This window comes from Neomonachus schauinslandi, chromosome 16 (assembly GCF_002201575.2).
Source record: "Neomonachus schauinslandi chromosome 16, ASM220157v2, whole genome shotgun sequence".
Classification (NCBI taxonomy): Eukaryota; Metazoa; Chordata; class Mammalia; order Carnivora; family Phocidae; genus Neomonachus; species Neomonachus schauinslandi.
This window is the reverse complement of record NC_058418.1, coordinates 49,602,828-49,624,478: the sequence shown is the minus strand read 5'-3', so window position 1 is coordinate 49,624,478 and position 21,651 is coordinate 49,602,828. Positions and strand designations below refer to the sequence as shown.

Here is a 21,651-nt window from a genome sequence, read left to right as displayed (position 1 = left end):
GGTTTAGTAAACTCAGAGAAGGAAAGGAGTGGCCTCATTTTTTACTGCCTGCCTGCCTGACTGATTGAATGATTGACTGAATGAATGAATGAATGAATGACTAAATGAATGACTGACTGCCTGCCTACCTGCCTGAATGAATGAATGACTGCCTTCCTGCCTGGTTGATTGAATGATTGACTGACTGACTGACTGCCTGCCTGCCTGCCTAAATGAATGAATTGCTGACTGACTGACTGACTGCCTGACTGCCTGACTGAATGAATGATTGACTGAATGACTGACTGACTGAATGAATGAATGAATGCCTGCCTGACTGCCAGTCTGCCTGCCTGAATGAATGAATGAATGAATGACTGCCTGACTGAATGAATGATTGACTGAATGAATGGATGGATTCAGGAGAATGTGAGGTATTAACCTGCCAAACTCTGGTTGTAGTGCCCGGCCCTTACCTCTCCTGAACACATCTCACCAGCTGCAAGTTGACCTCCTGTGGCGTCTTCCTCGTTCCTGGAAGATTTGGGCTCAGGAGATTTGGGCTGGCCGGACCTTGGTTAACCTGCTCCCGAAGTGGTGTTCTGCTCTTCACAGTTACTAACCTAGAGCCTGCTATGGACAAAGCACATCGTTAGAGAGAACTCCCAAGAATGAGCCAGAAGGAATGAGGGTGTCCCTTTGCCCCCGCCAGCCACAGGGAGAACAGCTACTGCGTGGCTCACGCTGCCATGGATGGTGCTAGGGACCTCATGCACAGCCTTTCCTTCCATCCTCACAGCAGTGCGGAGATGGTGAAACTGAGCCTCAGACCGCCACAACGTCATCGTGCGTGTTCTCTTACGTCGCCGGGCAGCACTACAACAGGAAGAAGGTACTGTCATTTCCGCAGTTTACAGATGTGGACGCTAAGACCTACAGATGCTGGCGTCTTGCCCAAATGCGCTATATGCTATGTGCCACGTGCTAGAACCAGGATTAAAACCCAGGCCTGTGGCCCAAATCCCGGGTTTTATGCCATCAGGGGTGGTGTGGGATGGTATAAAGGATTTGCTTACACAGCTGGTAAGAGGCAGAGTGGGATTTGAGTCCACACTCTTTTCTTTATACACTCATGTTTCTTAAGAAATTTGGTGGTGTTGTGATCTCGGAACTTATATTTCCACTGAATTGAGTTAAAGTACTAGAAAAGTGCCATGGAATGAGAGAGACAGAGACAGGGAAAGGGAAGGAGAAGGGGGAAAAGAGAAAGACAGAGGTTGGTGTAGTGAAGTTGAGGCAGCACTGAAGGACAGCCAACATTTGGGGGAGACGGTGGTACAGAGCAGACGTCGCGGGGGAAGGAACAGTGTGGACAAAGGTGAGGGGTGAGGGGGAAGGGTAGGAACACACTCGAAGGACGGTCTACCTCGGTGCTTCCTGTGCACGCCAATCTCAGCCGGCTCTGGTAGCAGGGTTTCTGCTGGGTGTTCCATCTGGGGCCCATTTTTTGAGTCTGTAGAACTGTTCCTTCTGATACTGGGCTCCGGATTTCTCATGCAAGTTCTGCCCCTTGGTTCTCCAGTTTTTGTGAGCAAAGGCCTTGCTGGAAGAGCTAAGAACAGGTAGAGCATGGGTATGGAACAGTCCTGTCTTTGCTGGGTGCGTGGTGGTGGGCATGGGCCTCCAGGGCCAGCGCCGACATCTCAAGTGGCTCTAGAAGGGACAGATCCCCACAAAGTGTCAGCTAGGTGGATGACAGCTGCATTACCGTTCTTGGACGGAAACAAGATTTTGGTTTTGTGTTTTGTTTTGCTTTGTTCTTTTGTTTTTGGCAAAATGCCCTGTTGTGTCAGGCCTTTTTTTCTTTTTTTTTTTTTTTTTTTGGTCTGAAGCAAGGAACACCGTGACTCTTATATCTGCCTTCTTTGATGAAAGGACAAAGCTGAGGGCTTTGCATTTTTCCATCTTCTTTGCAAAGTGGGCCTTTCAAGAATGGTAAACAAGTAAAGAACTGACATTCGTACACTTTACAAAGGGCTTTAGCACTTTTGATCCTTAATATAACTAGTAGATGTTTTTGCTGGTGTCTGGCGAGTAATTGGTCCCCGTATCCAGTTAAGTAATCAGAGGCTGGAATTGGTTAGAAGAGATCAGGGTTGAGAGTGGAGCAAATGCAAAGCTTCGGGTGCTCAGTTCAGGACATGTTCCATTGCACTGTCTTGTCTCTCTGGTGCTATTTCTCCATCACTAGAATCAAGAAGCACCTTACACTTCCGCTTAGGACATGGTATCTCGTCGACAGGGCTTCGAAGGTGTTAGTTATTCATATTTGTTATCTCACAGCTGTGGTTGTTGTTTTCCCTTCTCTGCCGCACTGAGGCATTTCTCCCAATGGCAGAGGCTCTGTGCCTTGGGACACAGGATGGTAGGATGGGAAGAACAGGGAGACTGCAGCAGACCGGGGTCTGCGTTGCCCTGGGCAATGGTGCTGAATGCATCTCACCTTTGATTGTTTTGCTAGGAGACCGGGGACAACCATACTCACCTTTTACTCTTGAACTACAGATTACTAAGCCAATCTGGGCCATGATGACCAACATTTAAAAAAGGAAATGAAATAGAACAAGTGGACTAGACAATGTCATCATGGATTACCCACAGTGCGTAGTTTTCATGGAATGTTTACATGTGTGTATGTGTGTAATGCATACAGTCGAAAATGAATTTCTTACTGTGGGTGACATCCAAAAGTTTTAGGAACGCTGTTGTGAAAATTAGAGGCAATGTAGGTAAAGCAAGTGCTGGACACAGAGGAAGTGATCGAATGATCCTTGTTACCATCAGCTTCTTCATTGCCATCTCCATCTCCAGACAAGCCAGAAAAATTCTGCTTGTGCTTGTCTGCCTATGTTGAACCAGATGGTTCACGGATCTCAAACTATCAAAGGATAACTCACGTGGCCAGCCAGCTCTCCTTAATCCTGCCGACCATCAGAACTGCCCGCAGAGGCCCATTCAAGAGGCAGGTGGCTATGACCGGCGCAAATCTCCTGAGTCTGAAAAGCCCTGAGCAGAGAACAGACCGAGCTTGCCTTGAAGGAATCAAGGTACTTTCCAGGCATGCTGTGCCAAGAGCTCTCTCGCCATTGAATACCTGGTGTCGCCTCTTCAGTTAAAAAGGATCGAACCAGCAAGTGGCGTGTTGTTGACCACTGAGCAGCTGTGCCCCCGATCAGATCAGAATGGCATCTGCTTGGAACAGAACATCTTGTTATTCTGCGTCCCTTTTGCTATGGCAGTTCAAGCGTGATGGTGCATGAGAAACATCGAGCATTTGTTCTAACATTTGTTAGACATATAGAAACATTTGTTCTAACATCTACCATGAACTGAACATTAATTCAATTGTGTTGAGCTTTTATAAAAGAGCCTCCAACAGTCACCGGAATGACTTTTCTTCCACAATGTCTGATCTTGTCAATACCCTGATTTTAACCCTATTAATGCTTGCCTCTTATCTTCAGGGTGGTCACCAAATTCCTTGGTCAGGCATTCAAAGCCCTGCCTCATGTTGTCCCTACTGACTGCCCTTGCTTCATCTTCTTATCATCCTGGCTTCATCCTGATCCTTTATTTACCCTAATACTTACAGCTTTTTGAATGGGCTTTGCTATTTCATGTCTCCATGCTTGTTCAAATGCCTTCCCCTCTGCTTAAAGCATCTCTCCCTGTCTCAGTCACCTGCTGAGTTTCTATTCATTTTTTAGGACTTCGTTCACCTCTTTTTTGAAGCCTTGAAGGTTAATTACTTCTTCCATTGAAAACATAGGAACCTGAGGGATATGTTCATTAATATTTGATTAAGATGAATTATAGTCAATTTATTTAGTTGCCTGTCTCCACGAATGCATGTCCAGGTGGGCACGTACTAACCGTGACATCCACTAAATGAATAGCAGTGTTAGCCAACTTCTATGAAAGACCTACTAAGTGCCAGATTAGAGCCCCAGGCATGGTAAGCTGTATAATGGTCCCCCCCAAATATCCATGCCCTCATCCCTAGAACCTTGAATGTTACTTTAGGTGACAAAAGGAACTTTGCAGATGTGATTAAGTTAAGGATCTTCATATAGAGAGATTATCCTGGGTTATCTGTTTGGGCCCTAAATGTAACCACAAGAGTCCTTAAAGGAGGAAGCAGAGGGAGAGCCACAAGGCCATGTGAAGGCTGAAGTAAGATGCTGTCTGCTGGTTTTGAAGATGGAGAAGGAGCCACAAGCCAAGGAAACGTGGTTCTAGAAGCTGGAAAAGACAATGGAACAGATTCTTCCCGGGAGCTTCTGGAAGGAGCATGGCCTTGCCAACACTTTGGTTTCAGCCCAGGAAACTGCGTTTGGACTTCTAGCCTCCGGAAGTTCAAGAGAATAAATTTGTGGGGTTTGAAAGCTATTCCACTGGTGATAATCTCCTACACCAGCAATAGGAATCCAATACACCAGGTAACACGTATGATGGGATAAAACTTACAGATGATATTTATTGGGGAAGAATAGAATAGAGCAATCCTTCCCCAACTTTGCAAGAATCACCAGGGATCTTGTTTCACTGCAGATTCTGATTCACTAGGTCTGAAGAAGGGCCTGAGATTCTGTATTTCATTTAATCTCCCGAGTGCGGACCATGCTGCTTGCCCAGGGACCACACTTGGAGAAGCAACAGACTCGAGCAGTGGGGCGAACACAAACTAGAGAGGTAGCTGTGGGCACAGAGTTTTAGAGACAAAGATCCACTGGGCAGGAATCTATGCAGTGGTGGCCCTCAGATGGGTATATGATGGTACCAGTGATTCCTCAGTGCCCTCTTGGTTGGGAGTCCAGAGGCCCCTCAATTTATTGTCTCTATTATTTCCAACAGCCCTGCAGATGAGGCACCTTAATGCTTTTTTGACAGATGATGACTTGAAGGCCAGAAGTATTAGAAGACTGGCCACACCCACATGGAGTCAGACCTAGCAGGTCTAAAATAAGTGGTTTTTTTCCCCTATTTCCCTCCACCGCCTTTTCTCAATAATGAATAATGTGCATGTGCTATGGGGCTTTGCAGAGAGAGCAGTGTTTTTCAATTTTCATACAATGTCTGGAGCCTACCTTGGTGGAGATCTTCACATCCCCCAGTGAAATAGGCACATGTTACAAGGGATTGGAATTGGACTTGCCAAGACTGAGGCTGGGAGAGAATGAGAGCTTTTGCCAGGCCATTCTGTTGGGTTAAGTGACAGTCCAAGAGCTGAGGGGCAGAGAGAGTCCCTGCAAAACATGGCGGCTGTGAGGGTCAAGAGGTAAAAGGCATCTGCCTCCTGTTGGTGGGTAGAGGAGAAAGTGGAGGACTAAGCATAAGAGCATGAGCTGGCCCTTAAAGAGATCCCAAATGATCAAATCAGAGAAGCCAAGGGCATTCAGCAAGCCCAGGGAGCAGGGGCAGGACTAAGATGGGAAGAGAACATGCAGATCCAGAACAAGAATGGAAGAACAATGGTATCGGGAGCCAAACAGGGGCCATGGAGAAAGAACCACATCCTTTGCCCCTCACCAGGGCTGTGGTCTCCTCATCAGTAGCATCAGAACCCTCATACTGTTGCTGTAGGCGGTGGTGGAGGTCAGAACTAATCTACATAAAGTGCCTGTCGTTCTCAAGCTATCAGGAAAATGATGGATTCCTTCAAGCAGCCATGCTGTCTGTTGGTCTTTATGCATTATTGGGTTTATAGTCTGAGATGGAACAGGATGACCTAAGATAAGAGTTTGCCACAGAGTTCCTGCAAGTTCCTTATTGGTGTTGTTTTGTGTCCTGTTGTTCTGTGGCTTAGAACATATAGGGAAATTCTTGAATTTTTCCTAAGTTATTAAAGATCATCAGAGGTTAGGAAGAGAAAGGAGAGAGTATGTTTGGGCAGGGAAGTTTTAATTTTGTGGCGACGTCTTTGGCTGCTGGCTGATATTTATGTTATGCATGATACAGAAGGGCCTTCCCTATAAGTTGTCCTGCACCGACCCCCACAATCCAACCTTGAGAGATTCCTATCCCAGTTCCCAAAGCTATTTTTCTTGCTCGGGCAGCAGATTTTATAGGTTTTAGAGGGTGCTAGTATAAGGAAGGGCAAGAGCATGCAGGCAATAGGGAGGCAGCACTGTGCGTTCATTAAGGAGGTAAGTTTTACAATTAGAAGTGGATTGAGCTCTAGCTTTACTTGGAGAAGTTACTTGATACCCTCTGGGTCTCGATTTCTCCATCTGTAAAGTGGGAATGGAAATAGCATCAGCCTACCTCACAGCCTTTGTGAGGATTAAAAAGGAAAATGCTGGAAGACCATTTAGACCAGGGTTCAGCAAACTTTTTCTGTAAAGGGTCAGAGAATTAATATTTGTGGCTTTGTAGGTCATAGGTCTCTGTGACAATGCTCAACACTGTCAGTGTAGAGTAAATGCAGCCACAGGCAATGTGTCAATGAATAGGTGTGGCTCTATTCTAACAAAACTTTATAAAAACAGGCCAGAGTTTGCAGATCTCTGCTTTAGAATAATATGAAGTAAGCCTTGGGGCGCCTGGGTGGCTCAGTCTGTTGGGTGTCGGACTCTTGATTTCAGCTCAGATCATGATCTCAGGGTCCTGAGATCAAGCCCCGCATTGGGTTCCATGCTCAGCAGGGAGCCTGCTGGAGATTCTCTCTCCCTCCCCCCCCCCGCCACTCTCTCTCTCTAAAATAAATAAATAAAGCTTAAAAAAAAAATACGAAGTAAGCCTTCAAAATGGCAGTAGTAATTATGACTGTACATATTGTTATTAGAAGTATCTCATACTGACTTAACCCTTTTTCTTTCAGCAGCCAGGTTCTCAAAAATTGAGGCTGGTACCATTCATTTTTATCCTCTATGGAGTAGTTTTTGTGTGTATGGAAGTGCTGGTGGGGAGGGAGTGGATTCTTTCCTTTGGGCTTTACATCTGACAACAGAATTCTATAATCCAAGTGTTTTGGGTATCACTTTTTAAATATGTTGGCCCCCTAATGATTTAATTTTTATTGATCAAACCATATAATAAGTGAGGATAATTTTAGAAATAAATAATAGATAGCCTGGTTCATTTATCATTTACATAGTCAAGATTCAACCGCAGAGTTGGAGATGGGAAATTTTATCGGGAACAGTTAAGTGCAAAATGTGAGTGGACCAAGATAATCTAATTGTTTACATTTAGCTATCCCTGAGGTCTGAGTACTTATAGCCAAGAGAATTTATCTGATGACTTCAGTCCAAGAAACACAACTTTATTTCCCCCCTACTAACATAGCTTAAGCGTTAATTTAACTTGTTGCATGCCCTGCAAACATCAGGCGCCTTATGTTCCAAATGAAAGAGTTCATCAGCGAGCTATCTCCTGATGTGTTATTAGCTGGAGGTCAAAATTAATGAATTTTGTCGGATTGCCTCGAGTAGAGATAGAAAAAGATAGAATTCTTTGGCAGACAGTTTCCACTCTGTCATCTGCTTAGTGTTTTTTGTTTTGTTTTGTTTTTTAGTGTTTCTCCTGGGGGGTCTTCCAGACCTAGTATTGCTTAGAGTTCTCAGGGCACAAGACTGAATAGTATTCTATTTCCCCCATACCTCCATAAGGTCCTCCATAAGGTCTGTGAATTTGCTGCCCAGAGAGGAAAAACAACACTGGGATCTAGGAGCCTTAGAAGCAGTGATTGAGGAAAGTCACCCATGACTGATGGCCGAAGGAGATCTGAAAACATGCTGGGGCAATCCAAAACACAGCTACCATAGAGCCCTACAGTAATGTACCTGACTTCTCTTCTGCCTTTCACGTGAAATTTGATGTAGGTGGAACTGGAGTGCAAGTTCTGCAGTAGTGATCCTCACTTAAATAGCCTTGGGTTCTCAGGCAAGCATCAGACATCACAAACCTCTTTACTCATGCTGGACAACAGAGCTAACTGTTCCAACCTTGCACATAGGATCATAAGAACACCTAATCAAGAAGCGTAGCATGAAAACCCTCTGTAAATACACATTATTATTCGTTCTGTTCATTGCTTGGGTCCTTTTAGACCCAAACACTTCCAGCAGGAGTGGGTAGATGAAGGGGCCATAGGGAAAGAGTTGCCTAATAAGTGAAGGTTTTCAAACTCTATGAATCCCACAAAAGGACCCACTCGTGGTTTTGTATTAAAAAATCTGTGGAATGAGAAGCAAGTATCTTCTGTATACAAAGGCTCAGACTCGTTTTTAGGCACAGTATTTTTTTTTTTTCTCAAGTAATTACCTCTATCTGGCCATAATGGAAACCCATATCTTCAGTTCAGAACATTTGTAATTATTGAGTGGCCTTGAAATTTTGCAAGACTGAAAAATATTTTTTCCCATCTTGGTGAACTAGTCTTTGGGGATGGTCTTGGGATAGATCTACATCAACGTTGTTTAAGACAGGGGAGTGGCAAGAACCTCAAAGCTCACAGAGATCTCACACCTTCAGCCCTCTGAAGGCACGTGCTTTCTCCCACAGCTGCAAATGTGCTCTGTCAAAGTGGCAGGAGGAGTGCCAGGCACCACCGGCTATCTTGGACCATGATTTCTTTTTTCAGAAATTGAAAAGAACTTTCAGATTCTTTCCCCAATATCAGTCTATTATTGTAGACTTTCTTCCAGGTTGATTTTCTCCTAGGGCCTCTGTGGTTCTCCTGACAACTTCTGTGTGGTAGGGTACCCCACCAGGTTCTGATGCGCCTGCACGTTGCTGGACCCCATCACTGGCAAGTTTCAATTCACTGTCCTGGGACATGGCTCAGCCTGCGTGAGGATTAGTTGGTGAAAATAGATGGCCAAGAAGGGGAGCAGTCATAGCCACACATATCTTCTGTACATTCAGAAAACCATCTCAAACTTTTCTAAATGTTCTACACATGACCAATTTGTAATGCAGGTATGTGAATATAATACACTGGGGTGTAGAGGGATGACATGGGGTGTGCAGGGAATGGAGTAGGAGAGAGAACAAAAGAGAAGACAGTCTCAAAGCCATCCCTAGTCTACCATGTTGTTGCCCGGTCAGCTGAGCCAATGTTCACCAAAGATGCAGCCAGGATCACAATTCTCTGATCCCCTCAGCTGAATGCTGTAACTGAAACCCTTGATTCCAGACTTTGGAGTTTTACTTCCTTTTTCTCTACTGGGCATTAGGTTGTTTTGTATTGAAGGAAGCAAAGTGGCCCAGGGTGAGAGGGGTCAAAGGCAGGCAGGGTCCAGAATGTGCCAGTTTGTCAGCCAGGAAACAAGCTTGAACTTCATTATAGGCACAGTTGGAAGGTATGAGAAGGTTTCAAGCCAAGAAGTGACATGATTTTGCTCATGTTTTCAAAAGATCACTCTAGATATGATGCAGGGGCAAGGATGCAGGGGCAAGAATAGGCATAAGGAAGGGACCAGTTAGGAGGCTGTTGTGGGTCCAGGTGGGAGGTGATGGTGGCTGACACCAGGTGTCACAGGGGAGATGCAGAAAACTGGATGGATTTGGGGTATGACTTAGCCACAGAATGAACAACACTTGGTGGTGGAATGCAAGTGAAGGATGTGGAGGGCGGGACGCAGAATCAAAGATAATGCCAATGGAGCTTCTGAGAAGAATAGTTATTTTGTCTGGTAAGCATTTTTGGAAAAAATCACTTGTTTGCACATCTATTATAATATGAAGCATAATGTGGATTTTTTTCTGATATGAATAATAGTACCTTCCATTTATTGAGTACTTAGCACGGGCTGGCCATTCTTTTCCTTACTGTGTGTGTAGGGGGGATACACATTCACCTGGCTTACTAAGTTACAAAATGACCCATGTGTTCCATATGGCCTTTGCCCCTCTGGGGATTGCATTGCCAAGGAAACAGACTGTTGAGTACAGGCACCGAAGCCAAATCCTATTAAATGTGCAATAATTCAAACAAAACGTACAAAGCCAACCAGCACTTGGGTTTGGAATACTGGCTTCCAAATGTCCCCCTCCTGATGCCTAGCTAGATACCTAATAAGGTTCAACGTTTAGATGCCTGTTCTAATTCTACCCAGAGTTCTGGACTTGTACATTCCTGCCCCAAATCCCTGCTCTGAATGTCAGAGTTTTTAATTAATCTCCCCAAATGGTATTTTCGCATAATGAGCTCTCTGCATGCTGCTAGCTTCAAACAGTAGACAAAAAGCGATTCTTTTCTTTTCCTCAGTCAGATTTGTTCCTTTGTAAAACATAAGCAAAAGTGCTTAGATACCTGTCTATGCTCAAATATAGCTGGAGAAGGTCCAGAATTAGAGATTTCAGAAGTAGAAGTTGTTTAGAGAGCAACTAGTTCAAATCCGCTTTATACATAAGAAACTTGAGGTTCAGACAGGTTGATTAATGTCTCCAAGGTCGCACAGCATATTAATAGGCAGTGCCAGGGCCAATGCCCACTTCCCCAGCTGGTGACCCAAAACCATCTCTAGGTGTTTCAAGGTTGTTCCTCTCAAACCCCTCCCCCAAAAGTTGTACTGACTGCTCCTTTCTTCCTTTCCCACTCTCTTCACCTCCATCCTCTACACTCCCATCTGATCCCATTGCCCTTCCCTCTCCCTCTTTCCCCCACCCCCTCCTCAAATGCAGCTTCTCACTCCAGCTCCTACCTCTGATCTTATCATCATCCCCACCACCATGTTTCAGGCTCATCTATCTCCTTACAAGATCAATATTGGCATTTACAGACCAAATGTGTTTTGCACAAATGTGTTTTTTTAATCCAGCACCCATGAGTTTGGCTATAAGCCTGTCCTCACTTGACCCTGTCATTTCATTAAAAAAAAAAAAAAAAGTCCAGTGGAATGAGAAAAAAAGTGTGATTGGAATCCGTGTATCATATCTAGATGAATGGTAGTGCGAGTGAAGAAAGGAGAGAAGGCAAGGGCCAGAGTGCTGAGAGCGCAGCGTCAACCTGGAGCCTGATTTGGCAGAAATGGACAGGACCTTTTTAAGAACAAGAAAACACAATATTCAAATTTAAGTTCTGCTCTCTTATGTTACAATCTACTTACCTGGCTGATACCCACCTGTCTCCAACTAAATAAAGGCACACAGAGGTTTTTATAAAAGGCATCTTGCGAAAAACACGGAGAGGCAGGCTGTGACCAGATTTGGGCTGACACTAGGGTAGAGGAGGTAGGAAGAAGAGACCTCAAGATACAGAACACGGAACTAAGATTGGCTGAAGCTGGAAATTGAACCAGAGGTGATTCGTGGAAATGTAAGCCTTTAAGGGTTTGAATAAACCTTGGAACACTGGACGTTGAGCTTTGCATTGGAATTACAGGGGGGATTCAGGTCGTTTATCTAGATCTGCAGGGGCATGGGCCCCAACATGTGCCATGCATTGGAGATAGGATGAAGAGGATCTAATTCTTGCCCTCTAGTGCTCATAGGAAAGTATATCAAGGCAGCTGGGTATGGAAACAACCAAGTTACTGATTGAAGATAGGCGCTCCTCCCTGATTCACTCTTGGTAGGGCACTTTATACCCTTTATGCAGTGAATGGGGTTGACTAATAATGTTGAGCCATCTTAGGTTGATCTTTGCCAAGCACCCTATTTGGAAGAGACTGGATTTTTCCTCAGCCCACCAAACTGGCTATTTGATTAGAAATAGCTATCTCTTTGCCCATTTAGTTTTATTCTTTCACTTAAGAAATATGTTTTGAGGGCGCCTGGGTGGCTCAGTTGGTTAAGCGACTGCCTTCAGCTCAGGTCATGATCCTGGAGTCCTGGGATCGAGTCCCGCGATCGAGTGCCGCATCGGGCTCCCTGCTCAGCAGGGAGTCTGCTTCTCCCTCTGACCCTCCCCCCTCTCATGCTCTCTGTCTCTCATTCTCTCTCTCACAAATAAATAAAATCTTAAAAAAAAAAATTTTAAAAAAAGAAATATGTTTTGAACATCCACTTTTTGCCAAGAGTGGCACTAAATGGTAAGATACAATGATGGACCAAAACTGAGACACGATCATGCTATCATGGAACTCAGGTCTATAGGAGGAAAGAGGCATCAATCAAGGAATCAGACAAAGGGATGTAATAATGTAGCTGTGATAGGAGTTATGGGGGAGAGGTACATTGTACTGAGAGAACATATCACCAGGGAAACTGACCTACTTATGGTGCCAGAAGAGGCTTCCCTGAGAAGCTGAGATCTGAACAATGAGTAAGAGAGTGCAATTGGCAAAGGCCATTGTGAAATCATTGCAGACTGAAGGATCAGCTTGTGCAAGAGTCCTGTGGCATTCACGAATTAAACCAAAGCCAGTAATATAGGAGTGGGATGAGCAGGGAGGGGGCAAGTGATACAACACACTGCTGGAGTAGGTAGGCAGGAGCAGAATACAGGACTTATATGCTCCATTAGTCTTTCTCATAAAAACAATGGGAAGTCATCAAGGTGTCTCAAAGAAAATATGATCATATTTAAATGCTGAAAAAATGGGCGCCTGGGTGGCTCAGTTGGTTAAGCGACTGCCTTCGGCTCAGGTCACGATCCTGGAGTCCCGGGATCGAGTCCCGCATCGGGCTCCCTGCTCGGCAGGGAGTCTGCTTCTCCCTCTGACCCTCCCCCCTCTCATGCTCTCTCTATCTCATTCTCTCTCTCAAATAAATAAAATAAATAAGTAAATAAAAAATAAATGCTGAAAAAATAACTCTGGGCGTAGGGGAAAATGATACAGAGCAGTGGTTAACAGACAGATGTTTTGCGGAAGTCTGCGATGCCTTAAACTAAGTTGATGTCAGTAGAGATATGAAAAACTAGTTTTGACAGATATTCAGAAGGTAAATTCAGTGGAATTTGGCAACAGTTTGGATGGAGGAGTATCTTAATTTGAGTTTACTAGAAACTCTAAGACAAAGACTCAAGTAATTTATTGGAATATACAGGACACATTGGTAGGGGGTGGAGAAATGAGACAAGAAAAGAAGGCAGCCACTAAAAAGTGAGGTATTAAGCCAGCTCCCATAGTGGATGACTGGAACCTAGTTCATTCTTAGAGTCAATGAAGAATTATGCCTCAGAATTATCCCACCCAAGGGGTGAAGAAGCTGGGCTTTTGATATACCAAATTCTTCCAGTCATTGACTGAGGATTGATATGGGGGCCATTAATTTTCAGGCACTTCCAATCTGCCTGCTATGGATTTAGAAAAATCTTCAGGAACAGAGATGTAAGAATTGGCTATTGGAAGTGGTCTGGTGCTCATTGCATTGATGGGGACCTGGAGATATGGGTGACTGTGTCAGCTAGGGAGTAAGGGCAAGAACAGTGTCAAGGACAACTCAGATTTCCAGGCTATTGAGATAGAAAACACTGGAAGGTGTTGCATACCAGACACTGCCATGCCCTGGGAATGCCAACAAGGTAAAGTCACTGCCTTCATGGAACCTACAGTTTAGCAACACTAACTAGTTAGCAACCACTCACTAGAACTTATAGTCGAGTTAGTGAGAACACCCAAGGATGTTCTCCAGAGAGCAGGCAGACAGGCTCTGGTGCTGCTTGGTCCTAATCCCAAGGGAATTACTGAGCCAATGAATCTGATTAACAGTCTGGGCTGCATGCCAATCTCTGGACAGTCAAGAGTGGACTGTTTCCATGTTAATCCTAAAGCAGAGGGGAGACCTTTTCCTCAAAATTGAGGGGGGAGGAGTTCAGAACCAGGGGGTATTCGTGTACTAGGGCTGGTGTAACAAAGTGCCATGAACTTGCTGGCCTTCAACAACAGAAATTTATTCTCTCGCAGTTCTTGAGGCCAGAGGTCCAAAATCAAGGTGTTGACAGGGCCACACTTCCCCCTGAAGTCACTAGGGAAGGCACCTTCCTTGTCTCTTCCAGGTTCTGGTGGCTCCAGGTGTTCCTGGGCTTGCGGCTGTGTCCCTCCAATCTCTGCTTCATCCTCACATGGCCTTCTCCCCTGTGTCTGTGTGTGTCTCAAATCTCCCTCTCCATGCACTGATAAGGCCCGCCCTTACAAATGGCCCATATATAAGGCTCATCCATCCAGGATGATCTCATCTCAAGATCCTTAATCACATCTGCAAAGACCCTCTTTCCAAATAAAGTCACATTCACAGGTACTGTGGATTAGGACCTGGACATATCTTTTGGGGGCCACTGTTCAATTCACTACAGGGGGCTAAGACATATTGATAAATGTTTATAAGAGGTTAGCGCTAGCAAAACTATCTCCAGTTTATCATTTTGTTCAATGTTGGGCCATACAGATTTATAGTCAGAAAAAAATGTAGGCAACTTCTCAGAATGCTTTACAGGCTCCATGGAATATAGCAGATCTAGAAGAAAAACCCAGGCTGGTGGAAGGAGAGGAAATGAGCCAAGAGGAATCTGTTCACCAATTAATAAAGAAACACAAACGAATTAAGAAAGTAGAACAAAATAACCAGAAAGCTTCAGTTTCACATGGGAAAGAACTAAAAAAAAGAGAAAAAAGAGAAACAGAAATGCATTGACAACCATGATGAAGTACAGAATAAAGGCTTGACAATAAAATGAAAAATGAGGAAAGTTATTGTCAAGGAAATATCAAACCAAGGCTATACCTATAAAATAAAAATTTATGGACTTGAATATGAGCCCTTTAAAAAGGATCTTTAAATTGCTTCAGGAAATATTTCTTCTTCCACTTGTATCTGGTGGATTCTGACAGGACGGCCACTGCCCAAATTAAAAACACATTTCCACCAATTATTGGCTAACTAACCTTTAAACTCTGACTTTTTGGGCTTACTCATCATTATGCACATGGCCCACAGTAGTTCCTGAGCAAGTATGTTCTGGCACAGTTCAAATTCTTTGGAAGATCTAATAGATGTGGCTCAATTATTTAAGTAGACCACACAAGTCATAGATTACTAACCATCAAATTAGATACTGCCTTTGGGTTGGCCATCAATCCTTGCTTCATTTAGCACCAGGGGAAGTTAGACTGAGAGGTCTTATGATATGTGGATCTGTCCCTTTCTGGGTCATGGCTGGAATAAACACAAAGGTACACACATATTAAAGAGAAAGGCAAAGTGGTGCAAGGAAGCCATGTCCATGCTATGGCGTAGCATGGGTGATTGAATGGTGGGCACACAGGAATTGACACTCAAAGTCCGAGTGCTGTTCAACAATGGGAAGGCACAGGGAGGGGCTGAGTGGTGATGGGAAGGCAGTCAAGAATCCTGAATGCAGCATACACACAGACCCCATTAGGAACCCAAGTACACCACATCTAAGACAACTGGACTGAGTGATGATCCACTCCAGTGACTGTATCAAAACCTTGTGCTATTCTCAGATGAGAAACCAACTGGAAACAAGAACAAGACTTGAGTTCTATTTAATCATCTTGTCTGAGGGGTGAAGGGATGTTTCCCCATCTCGGTTCTTTAACTGGGAAGTGGGCACCACAGAGTTGTTAAATGAGCAAGTATGACAGCACTTTCATTAATTAATTGGTAGGCCCCATTTTAATTAACACCATCCTAGCTAATTAGTCATTTCAGGGTGTGCAACACCAGCTGTGTAAGCTGGAGGACACAATGAAGGCAAAAATAAACTCTGCTCTCCCTCCAATTTATTAAGTTTGTATTGTTTTCCGTTTCCTGTGCGGGGCATCAGGGGAAACATAAACTTAACCTTCTATTCTTGCCTCTGTCCTTATGAAATTAGCCTCATCTTGGAGTAAGTGGCTAAGAGTAAAAAAGAGTATGGGCTCCAAAATTCATATATGTGGGTTTGGAATGTTGGCTCTTCCATTTATGAACCGTGTGACCAGGGGCAAATATTTAACTTCTCTGGTCCTCAAACTTTCCTATCTAAAAATGGGAATAAGAATAATACTCACTGCAGAGATGTGGTGTGAGGGTTAAATGAGTCGTCAAAGTAAAGGGCCAGGTGTAGCACAGGTGCTTAACCAGTGTTAGTCCCCATCGTCACCACTGCCATCCCATTCACTTGGGTGCTACCTCCTCATCCAGCAAGGCTCAGCTCCACCACCGCCTCCTCTAAGATGGCGCCCCTGAGTCCCAAATCTGAGTCAGGTGTCCCTCCTCCCTGCGTCTGCATGTTTATTCCTATCACAAAACTGGCTTTGAATCTCCCGTCTATGTGTGTGCTCAACTGGTGCACACATCCCGTTGGTGAGCGATCGTGGTTATTTTATAAGATTCGAACAAAAATAGTATTTTTCTAGTATATGGTAGATCTTCAAATGCTACCAAGTTAGTACGACATAAACACTAAATTGTTTGGATGTAACAACATAACAAAATTATCCAGGGTTTCTTTTAGCCTACACGTACCCTGAAAAAATTACTGAGACATCAAGGGTGCCCAGTGTGAACCAAGAAAGTTCAGGAACCTCTGGCATAAGGAAATGATGATGTGCTGAATCAGAGAAATGACAATACTTGACATTATTGTTATAACCTGGCAGTTATAATAGTGCCGTAATTACTAGCTAACAGGAAACTGAGCCCTTTCTACTTCTAGGCATTGTTCTGAGCATTTAGTTGTGCTTCCAGTAAAGGGGTCACATGTATTCACTCCTTTAATCCCTTCAAAAGGCCTAAAACAAAAAGTTTCTTTCTCCCACTTACAGAAGAGGAAACTGAGGCCTGTAGAGAATGAGTCACTTGCTAACGGGCCACCAAACAGGCTGATGCTGGAGCTGAGATTCAAATGTAGGCATCCTGACTCTCAGACCCACGGCTCTTAATCACCTGCTAACCGAGGCTGCAGGGAGGCAGAGAAGGAGACCCAGCTGAGCTAGAGCTGAGCTGTCTGGATGGCACAATCTACAGAATTTAGGGATGGATTTTAGAGATGGTAAATGTTTTGGGGTGTTCGCCTAGCCCACTTTCTTCAGAAATGCTCCTCCCCACACCCTGCTGACTCTGGGCATTTGTGGTCCCGACCCCCGCCCTTGACCATATCCACAGGTTCCCTGCCAGGTGACCCAAGCTAGGCCAAATGAAGCTTCCTCCAAGGACCTGGAGACTGACACACTGAGTTGCTGTTGCTTTTCCAAGCCTATATCAATCAACCCAAATGGATGGTTCTTGCCCCAGTAATGACTGGATACAGAAGGGAAGGGTTACAACTTCTTGCTTTTGAGGTAGCTAGCTGGCCTGCTCCTTCCCCATTGCTATGCTTCTTGAGGCTGATTTGTTCAGTGATTTTGCAGATTCCCTGAGATCTGTACCCTGCCAGTAACTTTCACTTGAGCCAGATTTGCTAGACTTCCGTTCCTTTTAAGCAAAGGATGTTTAACTGGAACCCTGAACATGGATGTCCTAAAATACAGAAAAGACAGAAAATACCACCCCCCCTCAAAAAAAAGGGCAGGGGGAGGCACTACCCCCATTGCTAAATATTTAGCCCCTTAAATTGGGTGGCTGCGAGTGTCCTTCAGACTGTAGACTTCGGCTGGGCCAACACCCCTTAGAAACCAGGCAGATCTGAGGAGTTCACAAAAACAAACAGTTCAGAAAGGCAGCTTTCTGCACTGCCAGAGGGGTCAACAATCTACCAGGCAATTACACTGCTGTCAGATTGTAAATACACATTTGCAAATGCCTCTGTAATTGCTCCGAAACAGTTTAGGCCTGTTCATGCAGGGCCAGTTACTGAATGTTAATGGAGAAGCTTACCCAACATCTGCTTTCAAGGTTGGAGCCAGATTTGTGCCATTTCCATGTTTATGGGTATAAAGCAGCAGATCAGGCATTTTTCCTCTGCGAGCTCTCAGAAAAGAAAAACTCTGAAGCAGTGGGCAGTTGCATGGCTGACTGAATGGGTTTGGTGTGGCCATCACATTTTCAGCTATACCAGAATCTTCCTAAAACTGGCTTGGCTTTCTAAAATTCTTGTAGCAGTCAGTAAGATAGGAAATTGTCGTCACGGACTTAAGGTTATGTTGCTTTATGCACTGATCTCCCTGACCTCATACAGGATGGTTAATACTGTAATTAAATGAAGAAACTCCTGCTAACTCGAAGCACGACATATGGAAATGCCCATGTAAGAAGTGGTAGATCTCAAGGGATGCAATTGAGAATGTTTGTCTTTTTGACTTTTCATTTGGGGCTTGTGCTCGAAACCAGTGTTTTTCTGCTTTCGTCATCTTAAGACAGAGAACATTATCTCTTCCGATTGGTGGGCATATGGGCCTCTTAAATTCCTTCATTTCAGTTGCTCTGGATGATGACTGCTAAACCCACCAACACCCATGGGCGTCTTGTGTATGTCACAGAACCCATGTGTTAAAGGTCAGATCATCCCAAATTCTAACTGCTGGCAACACTTCAAGTTTGGGTGAATATCCATCTAGCCATTTTCAAGTGTTATGGTATATTACTTAGGGTCATAGCTCTGCTCTAACAAAATGACCCCAAGTAACAGTGGCAGATAAATGACAGAATTTTATTCTTCTCTCACATAATAGGCCCAAGTGAACAGCGCTGGGTGGCAGGTTGCTTTACTCCAGAGAGGCATTTAAGAGATCCAAACTCCTACCCCCTTTGGGTTCTGCCATCCCCCCAGGAATTGTCCTCATTTGTATGGCCAAGGCTGGATTCCAGGTAAATCTATGTTGCAGCTCCTGGAAAGGGGAAAGAGAGTCCAAGGAAGCTGGCTTATCTCTTCAATTGGAGATGACCTGCAAGGTCAACTTTCACTCACATCCCATTGGCCCAAATTGAGTTCCAGAGCCACATTTAACTGCAAGGAATCCTGGGTAATGCCATTTCTTACTGGGGAGCTAGGAGCTTTGCTTCAACTCTACTGCCAGGGAGGAGAAGGTGGATAGATTCTGATGGCTGGCCAGAAGTTTCTAGTATAACAACAGACAGAAAGAGATATTACCTCTCACAGATAAAATAAATGCCACATGGTCATATATTCAACAAATATTTATTAAGTGCCTAATAGGTGCCAGATACATGTGTACAAAAAAATATTAACATGCTGTGGGTGAAATTATGCAACACTATGAACACATTTTTCCACTTTTGAAAGACTTCTGCTCTCTCAGGTAATACAGGGCAAGTGGGAAAAAGGCAAGGTTTTTTACCTTCATATTGCAGGGAAAATAGTCGCACCTATCAATTGCCAACAGCTTGCATTATTGTTGTTCTTATGGATAAGCAGACACAAAATCCTCTTAGCTATTTGAATGGTGGTCTCATAAATCATAACTTGTTTGTAGCATGCTTACTTAGTTTCAGGAAGATCTCTTCAGAGGATGAAATCAGATCATTGAGATTAAACTCCATTTCAAAGATGGGTTTTTTCCCCAAAATAATTAAGGCAAGGAACAGGGCAAATTTTGCAGTTATTCCCTTGATTTGGTAAGTGACACCATCTTCAGGGTTTGTGTACTCAAAGCAATGAATAATAACATGATGACCATAACGTGTCAGGTAATTCTGGTGGTAGACATGTGGATGCAGGAAATATTCCAGAGGCACCAGGAACACACTCTTAACTTCATCGGGATTAGGCTGGGCCTGGAAGTTGTGGTCTATAAATCCTACAACTGGGGTTATCAATGTATCACTCTAAAAGCAGAAAACAAAATACACAAATTAAGAAAAGAGTCCAAAGCAGGCAATGATATAAGGTGGGTAGGGAAGGAGGAAGAATTTGCTCCAGACATGAACAGTCATGTCCCCTGTGAAATGGGGGTAGTCTCACCCCTACCTGAGCCAGTGTTTGTGAGATGACTCTGAAAATGTATCTTTTGTGAACATACTGGTATAATCTTTTGGAAGGGCAATCTGGCAATGTTATAAAAATGTGGTCCCTTTGACCTAGCAATTGCATTTGTATAAATATATCTGTATGATAAATTCCTACCAGTGGGAAAAGATACAAGACCGAAGCATTTTTTTTAAAGATTTATTTATCTGAGAGAGAGAGCGCGCGCACAAATAGGGGCAGCAACAGAGGGAGAGGGAGAAGCAGGCTGTCCTCTAAGCAGGGAACCAAATACGGGGCTTGATCCCAGAACGCTGGGATCATGACCTGAGCTGAAAGGCAGACGCTTAACCGACTGAGCCACCCAGGCACCCCTGGACTGAAGCATTATTTGCAATAGCCCCAAAATAGAGTTATCACTCCTCCACTGATGGACATTCAGGGTAGATCAATTATGAGTGTATCTGTGTAATGGGATACTCTGCAGCCCTCAAAATGAATGTGATAAGACACCATTCCCTGTCAGTACAGACAAGAATGTGCCATCTTATCGATAGAAAAGTGACATATTAACTGTGGCATATACCCAGTTATGGGAAATTGCATTTATAATTATATATGAACTATTTTACATAACAGATGTTTATAAGGGAGGGGGGATTTCTATTTATAACCACAACTGCTTGCAAATGAATGCAGGGTATTATTTTTTTATTTTATTTTTTTTAAAGATTTTATTTATTTATTTGAGAGAGAGAGAATGAGAGACAGAGAGCACGAGAGGGAGGAGGGTCAGAGGGAGAAGCAGACTCCCTGCCGAGCAGGGAGCCCGATGCGGGACTCGATCCCGGGACTCCAGGATCATGACCTGAGCCGAAGGCAGTCGCTTAACCAACTGAGCCACCCAGGCGCCCCAAATGCAGGGTATTATTAAGTGAAAGACCTGCTGGGAATCTCCAGGGTGAGGCCTGGGGTTTAGTGTGGAGCTGCATAATAAGAGAAGAGCTGCATAAGCTTGAAGTGGAAAGTAAGAAGAATCTGGAGTTCTTGGGGGACATTCCAAGAGAAAGTGGCTGGGAAAAGCCAGGGATATACCTTGAGGCTGGGACACGAGAGCAGGATAAACCGGTCTGTGGAAAATTCTCAGGGGAGTGACAGCTGAAGCATGTTTAAGAACAGTGATGACTCAGACCATTAACTGAATTAATGGTGAAAGTCAATATCTGGACCAGGAGTGGAAGACGGGAGCATAGACTGTAGCTGTCCTTCCGGTGGGAAATCTGGGGTCCTAAGCGGCCCCAGGGCAGAAGCAGTGTTCCACTAGCTGTGATCACCGCCTGGCCCTGAGGGAATGCTCAGCCTCTTTGGCCACAGGGTTCCCCAGGAGCCCTGGGTGTCTGGGAGATGGGGCACACTCAGATGCGAGTGATTTCTTAAGGAAGTGCTCTCAGGACAAAGCATGAGGTAGGGAGCAAGGCACGCGAGGGCCCTGCAGGGCATCTGGGCGTGAAGTACACCACAGAGCTGGGCTGTCATGCCCCCCCCCAGCACAGTCACTGGTGAAGGGCTGGCTGGCCAAGTACATTCTCAGGCCCTCCAGGCTCCCTGTGAGCAGGGAAGGGTGGAAAGCTGCAGGTGTGAGCTTTCAGAAACACAGTAAGAGGAATATGAAAGGGTCTGGGCAGACAGAGCCCACAGTGTTGGTTCAGCGTGCGGTCTGTGGTTGCTGTCACCATGAAGTAACCACAGCCGCTGGGGCCCTGGGCTAGTACCCAACACCCTCTCCCTGCTTCTTCACAACAGCTTGACCCTGAAGGAGTTTTAACAGTGGAAATCAGAGACCTGAAGCGACC

At 44.6% G+C, this 21,651-nt stretch overlaps 1 protein-coding gene across 2 annotated transcripts in view; it reads right to left on the bottom strand.

The window, feature by feature from the left end:
* Positions 1-821: 821 nt before the first annotated feature.
* The window catches only part of NUDT7 (nudix hydrolase 7), a 29,007-nt gene continuing 8,177 nt past the window's right edge, over positions 822-21,651 (bottom strand). The window contains exon 4 of one of the 2 annotated variants that reach the window (XM_021702771.1): positions 822-855. In XM_021702771.1, coding sequence (XP_021558446.1) covers positions 838-855 — 18 coding nt within the window. In that variant the 3' untranslated portion in view covers positions 822-837. Of the gene's footprint in view, positions 856-19,002; positions 19,660-21,651 lie in introns of those variants that run through there. The other variant, XM_021702766.1, reaches the window with a different exon arrangement.